The 14,436-nt window shown below is 43.4% G+C and overlaps 3 protein-coding genes across 5 annotated transcripts; all 3 read left to right on the forward strand.

Moving 5' to 3' along the window:
* The first annotated feature begins 1,068 nt into the window (after positions 1–1,068).
* Positions 1,069–5,518, forward strand: plp1b (proteolipid protein 1b). Of its 2 annotated transcripts, none has more exons than XM_061751367.1 (7): positions 1,069–1,223; positions 2,704–2,890; positions 2,967–3,123; positions 3,331–3,508; positions 3,751–3,824; positions 4,029–4,094; positions 4,699–5,518. In XM_061751367.1, the coding sequence occupies exons 1-7, from the start codon at positions 1,220–1,222 to the stop codon at positions 4,768–4,770; spliced, it is 738 nt and encodes a 245-aa protein (XP_061607351.1). In that variant the 5' UTR covers positions 1,069–1,219; the 3' UTR covers positions 4,771–5,518. The 2 variants fall into 2 exon arrangements, with proteins under 2 accessions (XP_061607351.1, XP_061607350.1); XM_061751366.1 differs by lacking the exon at positions 1,069–1,223 and adding an exon at positions 2,124–2,394.
* Positions 5,519–8,111: 2,593 nt separating this feature from the next.
* Positions 8,112–11,016, forward strand: LOC133467223 (uncharacterized). 2 transcript variants are annotated; one of them, XM_061751838.1, is made up of 3 exons: positions 8,112–8,310; positions 8,793–8,960; positions 9,071–11,016. In XM_061751838.1, the coding sequence occupies exons 2-3, from the start codon at positions 8,851–8,853 to the stop codon at positions 10,368–10,370; spliced, it is 1,410 nt and encodes a 469-aa protein (XP_061607822.1). In that variant the 5' UTR covers positions 8,112–8,310; positions 8,793–8,850; the 3' UTR covers positions 10,371–11,016. The 2 variants fall into 2 exon arrangements, with proteins under 2 accessions (XP_061607822.1, XP_061607823.1); XM_061751839.1 differs by lacking the exon at positions 8,793–8,960.
* Positions 11,017–12,025: 1,009 nt separating this feature from the next.
* cwc15 (CWC15 spliceosome associated protein homolog) lies at positions 12,026–14,178 on the forward strand. The gene is made up of 7 exons (XM_061751840.1): positions 12,026–12,179; positions 12,567–12,708; positions 12,808–12,920; positions 13,231–13,334; positions 13,416–13,526; positions 13,609–13,778; positions 13,870–14,178. The coding sequence occupies exons 2-7, from the start codon at positions 12,578–12,580 to the stop codon at positions 13,997–13,999; spliced, it is 759 nt and encodes a 252-aa protein (XP_061607824.1). The 5' UTR covers positions 12,026–12,179; positions 12,567–12,577; the 3' UTR covers positions 14,000–14,178.
* Positions 14,179–14,436: the final 258 nt, after the last annotated feature.

Here is a 14,436-nt window from a genome sequence, read left to right on the forward strand (position 1 = left end):
AAGTGAACGTGAATGAAGATGTGCAGACATAGTATGTATGGAGTGGAAATCCATGGCTTTGCATATTAGCAAGCTTATTATCAATATAACATTTAACTTAAAGAAAATAAAACACAAATTTCACACAAACACCTTGGCTGGCTCACGAAATACCACCTGATCCTGGAAATATTACATCTTGTATTACTTTCAAATTCAGACTCAAAATTCATTTCCTCAGATTATCCTTTTCCAACTAACTTCATCTGTTTATTGCATTTATCATGATTTTATTGTTGTCGTTATCTTATTTGACTGAACATGTAAAATCAGTGGGGGAGGGTATATCAAATCCATATACAGTGGACCCCCACATACTCGTGCTTCAGTTTCTGCGGATATTCTTCTTTTTTTTTTTTTTTTTTTTTTTTGAAGGGGGGCAGGGGTACCAACCCCGAAAACGCTACAATGGAGGTGAATTATCCCTGGATTTTCGCGATTCACGGTTGGGCCCCGTCCTTATCCGCAACATAGTGCAAAAAGACGGGCCACAACATTAGAGCCACTTGCAAAATCCAATTGGATCCAAAACGAGAGCTGTGTCAACAACTTGCCTTCCGAAGATGATACTGCTGCATTTTGACTCACACAGTCACAACGGTAATACATTCAATATGTTTTTAATGTTGCAGTATTTTGTTAAGGTGTAGGATTGCGCTGCAGTATAGTATAGTGAGAGCTGTACCTAATCTTTTGACTCTTCCCATACAAACTAGAAACAGCTTTCGGTGTGATGCCTGCACTAGCAAACGGCAACTACAATAATTGAATGAATTTAATTAATGCCTTTCTGTGTGTGTCAATCCAAACTGAGCTTAGTTTAATAAGTAATTGATAAGTAATAAAAAACGTGGCGAGTTGATGTCCCCACAAAAGCCACTCCACTCATTTCTAGAAGCAAAAGAATACTTAACCCAAAAGTCCAATGATAAAGAGCACAAATGTGTGATCCGCCTCTGTCGCTGATGCCAACGCCGTGGCTCTATAAATAATGTCTGGCAGCTGAAATGGGACTGTGACTTTAAGATGTCACTTGGGGTGATGTGGTCTATTGTTGATGAGACAAAAGCGCGAGTCAGATTCATAAAGGGGTGGCGGGGAATAACTTCTCATATCCTCATATCAGAGTTGGGACGCCGCGCAGCAGAAACTTCAATAAGCTCCTAACTTCTTTGTGGACATGGGTGAGTGCGCACAATTTTTAGTACCTCCTTTTCATCGACTTTGGAAGCCATTTGAGACGGTGTAAAAAGTAATAATGCTGATTAGCGATGTTTGTACGGTGACACTGATTGGCTTCAAAGGCGCCTATGACTAAATAAAGTGAAATAAATAGTCATTCGTAATTATTATTGTTATTATTTTAAAAATGTCATTTCTGACCTTGGACATCATGTTGTATTGATGTATTTGAAGATGACCCAAGATTTTTATGTTCGGTTTGCCCATCACCGTTGCTATGTTGTTACCTGTTAAGCGGAGAGTCGACATCGTCGTTTGACTCACTTTTTAGTTCCACTTGAATCCCTTGTTATGGCCGACAAACTCCTTTCAACCGTGAGCCATAATTCACGTCCTCTGATCACAGTGCACCAATTTGTGCACATTTCTTACCAGTTTTGAGGTGCGTATTGATCAGCTGGCATCGACTAAACGCATTGATGCCCTTCTCAGCTGAAGCGTGGGCATTGACGGGCACGATCATTACCGCATCCCCAGTCGTCTTCTTGCTGATACTATTTATATTTCGATGGCAGCCTGCTCAGTTGTTTGGTGAGACGATCAAAGGCTTCACCAGGTAATACTGATGTCTGCACCCACTCTATCCCCATCTGACCTGACACTGCGTGCCGTGGTACCAGTGTGAGCCAGCTATGGCAGGAGGAAGGATGGTCCGACATTGCCGCCGGTGACCCGGTGTACCCCCCCCCCCCCCCCCCCCTCTGACGCTTCTACGACAGCATGTGTGGTCTCTCTAAGGTCTTTGTTTGCTTGACATCGCTGCCCTTTGTCTCATGGCACTGACAATGGCTACCTTATGTTCGGCCACAATGAGACGCTCTCTCCTCGAGCCTGTGAAGTCAGCGTGCCGCCGCCGTCGCTCTTTAGCCTCGGCGACGTCCGCGACCGCCACAGAAGGAGGGCCGGACCGGCTCGCGTAGAAGAAGCGTCAGGGTGTCCGTACAAGCGGACGAGCGCCGTTCACTTTGCAGATGAAATCGGCACAGGGAGCGTTGTTTTGTAGCGGCTTGTAGGCAGACGCGAGTTCTCGTCTTGGGATCTTTCTTGTTGTGGAGCACAGGATCGGACGCGGCATGTTTCCGGTCAGGCAGCCGTGGCTTTGCAAAGCCTTAGGTGGTTTTCTCCATCCCCTTTCTGCCACTGCTTTTATTTATTAACACTGTGGGTGTTTGCTCCCTGCTTCAGCTGCTCACACTGGGGAGACCGCACTCCATGTTCTCGAAATAAGCGGCGGTTTCTTTGCGTTTGATCGCCTGCTTGTTGGTTGCGGCTTTGTTTTTCTTTCGTTCCTGGTGTGTGCTGATGGATTTGCGGGCGAGCTCTCCCGCAGGGTGAAAGAATTCCTCATCGCGGTTTAGATGTGCTGTGTGGTCCTGTGTGCGGTGTGTGCCGCCTGTGTGCTGATATATTATGCCCCCTCAGGTTGTTATGATTGCTGTGTCCGGTGCTTGGGGGCAGTGCCCTACCCCTCTCTGGTGGCAACCTTGCTGTGCTACGCAGGCATGGCTCTATTTTGCGGTTGCGGGCACGAAGCCTTAACCCAGACCGAAGTCCTGGTCGAGACTTACTTCGCCCGCAGTGAGCAGGACTATGAGGTCGTGGCGTCCTTGTGAGTTTATTTTCCACGTTTCCTCTTGAAATGCGTCTCGGTATCCAGTCTGACTGACCTTTTGACCCCCGCGCAGTGTCGAATACTTCCAGTACGTCATCTACGGCCTGGCCTCATTTTTCTTCCTCTATGGTATTCTGCTGCTGGCTGAAGGCTTCTACACGACAAGCGCGGTCAAGCAGACCTTCGGGGAATTTAGGAGCACCCACTGTGGCCGATGCCTCAGCCTGACGGTGAGTGCGAGGACAAAAGGGAGGGGGGGGAGGGGCCAGGGCAACGATGTCATCGGGTCATTTTGCCGATGTCGAATGCTTTGTTTTTACCATTTAAAGAAAATTACTAAATTATTAAGAATCACGAATTGATAGCGGACTTCTTGATACCACATTCATCACTTTCCCGTGACCCTACGTTCCGCTTTTTTGGTACTATTTCAACAGTTCATCATTGTGACATATATCTTGGCCTTCATCTGGCTGGCGGTGTTCGCCTTGACGGCAATTCCGGTCTACTTCTTGTTCAACATGGAGCAGACCTGCCACGACATCAACCTCCTGGCTGAGAAAACCACCAGCATAAATCAGCACGGCTGGATTTGCATGGACGCCAGGCAATATGGTGCGATGCTCCGATAATGACCGACCGCATGTGCGCCTGATGAGAATATTAATGTGATTTCGTGAGGCGATGAATTCATCATTAGGGATTACATAAACGCAAAACTAACTTGCTCATGGAATTCCTTAAGATGACTTGAGTTCCTCTGCTGCTGTTTTGTTCGGATGTAAATGTTTCCTCCAAAATATTTGCAATCTGCATTGGCAAGAGATAACATCATTTATGTCGCGTCTCTATTCAAGGGCTGCTCCCTTGGAACGCAATGCCGGGCAAGGCTTGTGGAATGACCTTGGCGTCTATTTGCAAAACGAGTGAAGTAAGCCCATCGTTTCCACATTCCATTTTGCGCACCCTTTCACCGCAACTTTCCCACCATCGATTATGCCGAATGCTGTCTTACTGATACAGTGCAACAAAAAGGACTGAGAATAATGACATAACAGGAGAACACACACACGCACACGTCGAGCATATGACTATCACTGCTTGGGACTAACTTTGATGTGTTTATTTCTTTCAGTTTCACCTCACCTATGACTTGTATATTGCGGCATTTGCCGGTGCCGGAATCACTCTCTTAGCATTGGTGAGCAACTGTTTGCATGCATCATAAATATACTGAACAGTTAAGACCAGAATAATTCATACCTGGTCACAAGCTGGAAATGAGGATATTCATACAAATTATGAAACTGTTGAAGAACAGTTTTGTTGTATTTCACTTTTAAATTCAATACATTTACTCCTTAAGAACTTTTTGTTTTGAAACAATGATTTAGACTTTGATTTAACTTTTATGTGCAGTACATTGAAATTGAATCATTATTTAATACTTTCTTTCCCTTTATTTAGGGCAGTGATTCCATAATCTCAAGTCATATATAATATTCATATAACAATCTAGTAAGAGAACCTCCCATTATGGAGCTACATACATGAAAAAGTGTGGGAACCGCTAATCTATAGCATTGTAATGAACTATAAGCGTCTTCTCCCGGCTATGCATGACTTGAGAAGGTGTACGAATGTTTTTGGACACAGAAAAATTATGATTATTCGTATCTCTTCACACGAGATTGTGTCCCGCTCGCCAAGGCAGATTTTTATTTTTTTTTAACAAACAAATGTTTTCTTGCTCCTCTCCTCTTCATCAAGACATTTTTTTTGGTTGGTTTGTTTTTGTTTTGCAGATTCTGTTTTTGGTGGCAACCGCCTACAACTACGCAGTCTTGCGGTTCCTGGGCAGGAAAGGGGTACGCTAAGGGCGGGACCCGCAGCTCAAACGACGGCGTCCTCTGCTTGTGAGATGCACAGTCACACGCGCCATACTAGATGCCATTTAGCCTCCTGGAAACAGCCAATCCGGTTCACCTGCCCGTGCTGCATTTCTCCAAGATGCATCCAGTAATATTCCTCACCAGTATGTCTTGTGTGTGAACAACTTAGAGAGAGATGAAGATTTCTGCCCTCTCGGATGATTCTTTTAGCTTCGTTGTTCATGTCTCCTTTTTTTTGGGGTGACGTTTAGTGCCAGTGTTGTTGTGATGTGTGGCATTTCAGGAATATTAAACAGCTGCCCTCGCAAAGTGTAACTTGCCTTTTTGCCCCTTTCAGTGCTTACTGATGCACGCATTGGGTCTATGCAAATGACTCGGCTGCTGCCTTGGCACCACCGCGTATATTGATTGTGGGATTCGAAGCGGAATGTACCAAAGTTATCCGCACCCGTGGAGCGTTGTGTTGTATCACTGTCACTCACATAATTGCTTTGTTTCAACACCACTGTGTGGGGGGGGGGAACAAAGCCACGTATTCAGTATTGGAGGTGATGCCTCCAATATTGCTTGCAATAACTTTCCATCCGTTAACTCGTGCGTAACATGTCAGCCTGCTTCTAAAATTGAGCTTTGTCATGTGTGGGCATCCACAACTTAGTCCTACAGACATGAACGTTTTGTGATTTTGTTTTCATAACTGCAAATTGTTTTCAATAAAACCGTTGTTAATCAACATAGTTGTGTTATTTGTACAGTGCTGAATTGGGCGGTGAAATCGCAGAGAAAAAACTCATTGCCTGTGAATGAATATCGACAATAACCATAGTACCACAATAGTGCAATTATTGATACTGTAGGAAAATGGGATGATCAGCTAACCTAATGATAGGTTAGGTGGTGAGTGACAAAACAGATCTTACACATTCAGGATGGCACTTCACAGAAGGCTTGATGACTCAAATCTTGACATTTCTATCAAAGATTCAGCCGCAGTCGTGAGAGCACGCTAAAAATATCATCACCGAAGAAATAAGACCTATTCTATGATTCACTCTTGGTTACATCCGCAAAAGTCTCTTATGTTTGTAGGACTTTTGTTTGCAAGGTCATGCAAAAACGATTCAACCGATTACTTTGGGGAGTTTTCAGACTAGATTCGTGACTATTTGTGTCTTTAAAATGAGTCACTACAAACTTGGTTTCGCCTACCTTGGTATGTTCATTACGACATAAAATAATACAAATGATGACAATTTTCTATTCCACTGTGAGAGGCATATTTACTCTGGGGAATAGAATAAGTCAATTAGATTGACAATTTGATCTTTAAACAATGCATCATTGACCATGTGTGACTAGAATGTCATTGTATAAAGCAGACAGACCTCTGCCAAGGCTGAACTGTTGCGTAGTATAAATAGTAGCGGCCTACCACTGTTGCACAGCAATGTCTGAAAAATACGCACGCATTTGTATCAGCAGGCTGCTGGGGCCGCAGTAAACTATTCTTTCGGTTTACGTCACACTGAGCATGTGCAAAGTGTCAAGGGCCGCCATCACGCTGCTCAGTTGGCGCGTTGCCTTCATCCGTCTCGAAGCTCGTGTGGGCAACCGGTTGCTCTCCCACTGCGGAGATCGCAGCAGCTCCCTCATTGTGTTCTAAATACGATCGGCGATAGAAGGCATCAGCACTTTCTTTGTTTTTTTTTTTTTTGGGGGGTTTTTTTCGCAAGCAAAGACCGAAACCGGTTGCTCAGCTCAGCTGCCTTCAGACGAGATTGTGCCTCGGGGTGTCCCTTTGTCTCCCCATTCCGAATGACTCGAGATGGAGCGACTGCAGAGGCATCTGAAGCATCCTCACGGTGTTTAATAATAGACCGGTCAACACATTTGTCCTTATTTTCGGGTTCATTTGGTTCTGCATACTTCTTTTTTGCCACAAAATGTTTTTGCTGTGGGAGACGTGTTGAAAGATGCAACGTTTACTCATCAACATGCAAAAAAAAGCGCGTTCACTCTTGAAATCCGTATCTTCAAGTCATATTACTAGGGTACACTCTCACATGCTAATTTTGCGTTATATTTTCTACACAACTTGTCTAATTGTATATAAAATCAAATCGAATCATTTTGTCTGTCACATTCACTGTATGGCTTAAAAACTTGTAAAGAAGCAAATTCTCATAAGAAAGTGGTCGTTGACACAAGTTATTTTAAACTGCATTTATTTGTTCATCTATCTGTACTTTCGCGCTGCCATACATACTGTAACCATAATGACATTAATGTTGGCGATATTTATGAAAATATGAAAAGGTCGCTGTTGTACATCATTTTATCGAAAGTGCATTTGGTTCATATTGCTTAGGACACTGACTTTCGAAGAGAAAAAACGAATAATAGATTTATAAACAAATTCAAACATTTATTTTGATATAGATGGGGAAAAGGCTTGGTGATAACCCTGAAAATTATTTTCATGGCTATTATTAGTTGGGTGAGGGAGGATTAGTGAGATCATGAAAAATCTATAACTAAAATCTCAACCTTTTTTTTTCCCCCCCCCCAGGTCCCGCAGGGCAGTGGTGTCAAACTGGTGCCCCGGGGGCCAGATCCGGCCCGTCACATCATTTTATGTGGCCCGCGAAAGCAAATCAAAATTGCTCATTGTGTTCTGGTGTAATACCATTAAGATATTTGCAAGCACTTTTTTGGTACCAATACCACTTTGAAAAGAAATGTAATAGTCAAAAAACATGTTTTTATAGGCTTCTGATTTCAAAACTGGTTATTCGTCAATTTGTTGTGTATATTATGTATATGTAATTACAGTATATGAGGTAATTTTTCATTTATATGGGTTCACAGTTGGACCGAGACAAAAATGAGTTTGACACCGCTGCCCGAGGGGTTGCGTAGAAGGAACAATCATCTCTTCTGGGAGTGTTCTTTAAATCTCAGATTTGAGAATGTCTAAACCTCCCTGGAACAAAAAACAATTTTCGAGTTAAAACTTCCAATTCTATCTGTTGTGTTTGTTCTCACAGATAAGAAGCTCCTTGAGGAAAATTGAATAATTGTATTAGCTAAATTTCACATAAACACAAAGGAAACTGCATCGTTGTTGTTTAGCTACTTAACTCTACTTCTTTCCGGCACTTTAAAATATAACATTAAGGAATACCGTGTATGTTTTAATTGTTATATATAAATATCTATTTTAATTTAATTGTGTTTATATTTGTTACGGATGTTAACTCCGACGATACCATCTTGAAATCTGAGCGGAAGTTATTGACTTTTATTTTGAAACGCTCTTGATCCATTTCCAGGTTAGAGGCGACACGACTGGAAAGCAGGAAATGTTACTTTCATTTTTACTCATTTTTACATTGTTCCCCGCCCCCAATCGGTAACACAACTTTCGGGCTGCAGAATCAGCAAAGCTCATTCGTAAGGATTCATTCGCTCCACAGAGGCTGAAATACAACATTTCTGTCATTATCTCCTGACCGCGAACCATCAGTAAGTCCTGCGGTACTATTTGTTGATATTAAGAGTTTCTCAAAGGCTCTCATTTTTCTTTTTTGAAGATATATGTATAGGTGGTTATTGAATCGAGTCAAATATATTCAACATTTATTTGTACAAAAAAAAAAGAAGCTATGCATTCAGGTTTCAAAGCTTATTTGCAACCTTAAGTTTCTATTTTGGCTTCCCGGTGAAAGTTGATGTGTAGTGAAAAAAAAACAAACAAAAAACTGTAAAAATCTGCTAATTAAACAAAGAAGAGCGCGAGATTATTGTAGACATAGTGATATGAAGAAGTACATGTTTCAAAAACATGTTCACAATTACAAGTGTATGCGTTAAAATCCATCTTCGCAGGCTTGTTTTTGTTTTAAGCCGTGGTTTTACTTTTGTGTTACAACAACAACCTTGAGCTCTGTCAGTGTTTTGTTGTCTGGCGGTATTGTATTCCTTAGTTGTTTACGTATTTGCTTAAGGTTGAGAACTGAGAGGCCTCCAAAAGTGTCAACATTGAAAAGCTGGTCTTTCTTGAATATGAGGCCGTGGTGCCATCTAGTGGGTTCGTGGTCCAGGACTTTTGATGCCCGTTTCTGTGGTGACCCAGTGGTTGTGTCTCGTCTGGCTTGCTTGACCCCAGTTACACTGTGAGACTTACGTAGTGCAATAAATCATGAAAAAGATCATGGCGTCCGTTTTGACGGTTTTGCAGAAGCTCTTCAAACTGTGTCCTCTTGTGTATTCTGCTCCATCCTAGAACCATGCCTTCAAGAAACCATCTTGACAAAATTGGAAGGAAGAAGAAAAAGAAATGGACAGAGGAAGCCATGGAGCACGCGCTGATCGAGGTGAAGTCGGGGAGGTGCACTGTGAGACAGGCAGCCAAAGAGTTTGGGGTCCCCAAATCCTCGCTGGGGGACCGGGTCAGCGGACGGGTGACACCGGGGAGTCGCAGCGGGCCCGCTCAGCTTATAACATCTTCTGACGAGGAACTGTTGGTGGAATTCTCCTTGTACGTGTCCAAGCATGGATTCCCGCTCACGAAGCAGCAGCTGGTGTCGTTCGCGTCTTCCATTTACAAGCGTCAACACAGGAGGGTAGCCTTCTCTAAACTGGGCCAGACCTGGTGGCTCAACTTTAGAAAGCGGCAAGAAAAGAATATTACGATTCAACCGGCAGACGGCGTTACGCGAGGTAGGATGGTTGGTGTCAGGAAGGAAGCGTTGGATCATTTTTTTCACCTTCTGAGCTCTGTGGTGGAAGCTCACGCATTGGGGGACAAGCCCCAGTACATGTGGAATTGCAACGAGATGGGCTTCCAGCTGGCTCGGAAGAGGGTGCTTCTTCCCAATGCTGCCGGTCTGGGTTGCAAGTCCACGCCGGGCTCCAAGGACTACATCTCTGTCCTGGCTTGCTCGAACGCCGCCGGGAAGGATGTTCCCCCGTTCATCGTCTACTCCAAAGCCTACCCGGGAGGAGTGTGTTACAAGACACAAGGGCCGTCAGACGCCCTCTACGGCTGGTCGGACTCGGGAAGCGTCACCTCTGAACTTTTCAAGAAGTGGTTCCTCAGACACTTCCTGGCGCGCGCTCCTAAAGAGCGGCCGCTGCTCCTGATTTTTGACGGCCACAAGTCACCCGTGAACCTGGAAGTGGTGGAGGCCGCCCGAAAGGAGGGCGTGGTCCTCGTGTGCCTGCCGCCTCATTGCTCCCACATCCTGCAGCCGCTCGACGCGGGCCTCTTTCCGCTCATCAAGCAGCGGTTTGCCGTGCTGTTAGGTGACGCGCGCGCCGCCGATGCGACGCTCTTTGCGGTCAGCAAGAAGGACTTCTCGGGCGTGTTCAAGACGGCGTATCAGGTGGCTAAAGAGGACGAGGGTATCAGGATAGTTCAGGAAAGTTTTAGGAAATGCGGCATGTACCCCCTGAGCCGCTTTCCTTTTAATGAAGCCCATTTAATGTCATCGCCCAACGTGGACCCTGAAACTGGGGACGCTTTGTCGACATCAGCGCAGCATGTTGTAGGAAGATTCACTGCTCCTGGACCTTCAGCCTAACTCTGTCACTTAAAACTCTGAACTGTAAGTAGCGCAATATGGAGCATGTTAGTGGCGGAACCTATAACGTCTTTCTAAGTAAATTCATCTTTGCAAGTGCACCAACTCAATATGTACGCCCGCATCAACAAACTCTTGACGGGAAATTGCCTGCGACCGCACGCTCACCTATAAATTCACGTCATGTTTTATCATGTTCCTAAAGCTATGTGGGGGGGGGAAGGGAACTCCGACCTGTCATTTTTTTCTTTTTTTCCTGTTGACATGACCAATTCTTCTGACCCCAGACTGTTTTCAATTGTTTACCAGCACAAATGTATCCATCAGATAATTGAGCTATAATTTACAAACATAAAAATGAACACCAGAGGATTAGCAGTGAATGAGAGGAGCTCTTTGCAAGGCTGATTCTGATTCTGATTCTGATTCTGACAATTTGTCCCAGAACGTATGTAATTGATTTACTTACTGACACGAGCAGACTTACTGACGCTGCTGCTCTTATAAACACAGAGCTTTTTCACGATCTCACAACTGATCGTACAACATTATTATTACACTGACATTGTTGAGTCCATTTATTGCTTTACTTCTTTAAATATCAGAATGCATTTTCACGTTCCCAAAATAAAGACAGTTCAAGTTACCAGTTGTCTTTCTTTCAAATTGATATTTCATTTGTTAGTACTCACATTTAGTAGCAAGTCAAACTGGGCCGGTCTCCACAGTAATTTGACTTAGTTGTATTTATTTTATATGAACTCTTTAGAAGTAAAGGCATGACCACGGATTCAGATTGGATGCATATCCCAGCTGACTCAGTGAGAGATAAACTGGACCGGATCTAGATTCAAAAAATATAAATTGTGGGTTTTATGTATGCGAGTGGATTGTTTGCATGCCTCGATGGAATTAATGTTTACACGCTTATGTCCTCTTTCATCTCTGCATCAATTGCCTCTCTTCATTTTTGAGCCCCTGTTAAGATTTTCATCCATGCTCGCTTTTTAATCTTGTTTGATGACTCTCTGGAGAGCACCAATTACACCGGTCAAATTCTTAATCAGTGTGGAAATTTGAGCAATCAGGACTGTATGAACTGTCATGAAATGTCACCCAGCACAGCCGAGTCATCACGAGTGTGTTCTCACCTGCTTAAGGTGAGCTGTGAGACTAAGATGTTGTATGTGCACTGAGCTTCAAAGTAGGCAGAAGCACATCAGAGGCTCGCAGTTTTTGTTTTTTTTGAAGATTCCATTATTCATCTGAAAGATTTCACAACCTTGCTAAAGTTATTCTGTTTACTGTAATGATCTACCTTTATGGCTCTGGTCACACTGTTAAAATAATTTGTATTCATTTTACGTTTATATTAAAATATATTTCAGTAAATAATTCACTTTTAATATATACAGAATAAATAATAAAATCGAATATGCTTTCATGTTTATTTTATTCGACCTATTTTAACCTCATCTATGACTGAGTTTGACCCATCTGTTCATTTTAAAAATCTAGGGTGGCCCTTGAGCACATAAGCGTGGCCAATCCAGTCTGAATCGAATCATTGTTGTTCATTTAAATCAAACACGTTACATATAATATTTGAAACACGACCCTAGTGAGGATAAGCGGTACGGAAAATGGATGGATGGAGGAATGTATTATTAAGAAGGACCGCATATGATACGTTACGAGGCTAGCTGGAGTTTCCTTTCTTATTTGCTCCGAGTGTCTGTGAATGCAACACGTTTGCAGGAAGTGACGTCTTACGGAAGCTCGTCCTTTCTTCAGAGCAGGCGTATTGTTGTAAGTGTATCAGTAGCCTTATTTCTATTCGTAGTTGCTATCGTTTGGAAAGCAGGCTTGATTGTTATACGTGTTTGAATGAATTAGTTTCGCTGAATATTGTATTTTCTGAAGTGGGAAATAGCATTGTTCCACCTGGTGTGCTTCGTGGCTTCTTAGCATTACTAGCTAACAAACGTCTCATGGCTCCCAGCAATGATGGGAATAACTAATGAGGCCCATAATTGCTTATTGCATGGTTATAATATTTCATTTCATGACTTGATATCGACTCGTAGTTGTGTCGGGCCCAGCCTGTGCGAGTCAAGCTCTTGACTCTTTGTCTGTCCTACGGTTCGTTGCAGTCTTTGCTCTGTTTCATTGATTGTCGGTCCTGTGTCAAAACAGAGCCGTCCACCATGACTACAGCGGCAAGACCAACATTTGAACCGGCCAGAGGAGGGCGGGGAAAAGGGGAAGGGGATTTGAGTGCACTGTCAAAACAGTATTCCAGTCGAGATCTCCCAGGTCACACCAAAATCAAGTACAGGTCAGTGGACCAAAGTTATCAAGCGTGATTTGTTGTTTGGAAATGGAAGTGTGCAAGTGCTTACATGCGTGCTCTTCTGTCATGCGTTTTGTCTGTCAGGCAGCCTACCCAGGATGCCCCCGAGGAAGTCCGTGCCCGTGACTTCCGCAGGGAGCTGGAGGAGCGGGAGCGTGTAGCTGCTCGTGAGAAGCCCAGAGAGAGGGGACCAAGAGGTTAGTCTTATATGACGATGTTAGATTTTATTTTGTCAACAGCGGAGAGAAATCATTTGTCAAAACAGGGGATGGGTATTTGTTCATTTGTTCCCATCAACACGCATCTACTGTAATTAACTCCTTGCGCCAAGGAGCTTTGGCTGTGTGAAGGCGCTTAAGACGCTGCCATTTCCCACTTGGATGAGTTATTTCCAAAATCTCAGCTGTGCTTTTATGGATTAGATACGGAAAGCAACAGGGGAGTCTTTTTGTGTACATTTGGGGACAGCTCTGTATTTGATCCAAATGAAAGTAACTTCTTCAACAGAGCACACCACGTCGTCTTCATCCTCCTCCTCCTCTTCATCAAAGAGGCCCAGACTGGATCAAATTCCAGCCGCCAATCTTGATGCAGATGATCCCCTTACTGAGGTGTGTACCGAAGTCAACCCGCCAGACTGACGGCGTGCTCAAAGAGTTGCCTCACTCTGGATTCTGTTTGTTTGTGAATAGGACGATGAGGATGACAACTCTGGGGAGGAGAGCGATGATGACGACACTGCGGCTCTTCTGGCAGAACTGGAGAAGATTAAAAAGGAGCGGGCTGAGGAGCAAGAGCGCAGGGTCAACTATCAATTCACAATAAATAATACTCTGTGGCTTTTTAGGTTAAGACAAATATCTTTGCTGTATTTTTCCATCTTAGGAGCGGGAGAAAAAGGCAGAGGAGGAGAGGATCAGAATGGAGAATATATTGAGTGGCAATCCATTGATTAATTTGGCAGGGCAGCAGCAGCAGCAACTACAACAACAACAACAACAGCAGCAGCAGCAGCAAGTGGCTCAGAATCAGAACACGTTCAAGGTCAAGAGAAGGTAATGCAGACCTATGCGCAACGTGATCATTGATTTGATTTTCTACACTTAATGCTTATCTTCAACCATTGATGAGATGATTTCTCTCCAGGTGGGATGATGACGTGGTGTTTAAGAACTGTGCCAAAGGATTGGACAAAGCACGCAAGGAGAAACGCTTCATCAATGATACTCTGCGCTCTGAATTTCACAAGAAATTTATGGAAAAGTATGTTAAGTAGAAAAAATGATCTGTATTCATTTGATTTCTTATTATTTTAGTGTAGTTTACGACTCTCCTAAACCTCTCTGACCCTCGTTCTGCATTCACATACATTCTTATTTGTCTCATCAACAATGTTAATCTTGTATATAAATGTGGTCGACATACTTTAAATAAAGATCGATTGATTAAACATTACATTAAGCTCTTTGAAGGTTTTTCCTGAAACCTGTGTGCTTTTGGAAATTCAAATAATGGCATTCCAATAAAGCATTTAAACTAACAATTCTAACAAAAATTGATTCTTCAAGAATCTAAAAAGTGGTGGCATGGTGACCGACCGGTTAGCACATTTGCTTCACAGTTCTGAGGTTGTGGGTTCAAATCCGCCCTCGCCTGTGTGGTGACTGCGTGGGTTTTCTCCAGCAACTCCGATTTCCTCCCACATCCCAAAAC

Source organism: Phyllopteryx taeniolatus, chromosome 17 (assembly GCF_024500385.1).
Source record: "Phyllopteryx taeniolatus isolate TA_2022b chromosome 17, UOR_Ptae_1.2, whole genome shotgun sequence".
Taxonomy (NCBI): Eukaryota; Metazoa; Chordata; class Actinopteri; order Syngnathiformes; family Syngnathidae; genus Phyllopteryx; species Phyllopteryx taeniolatus.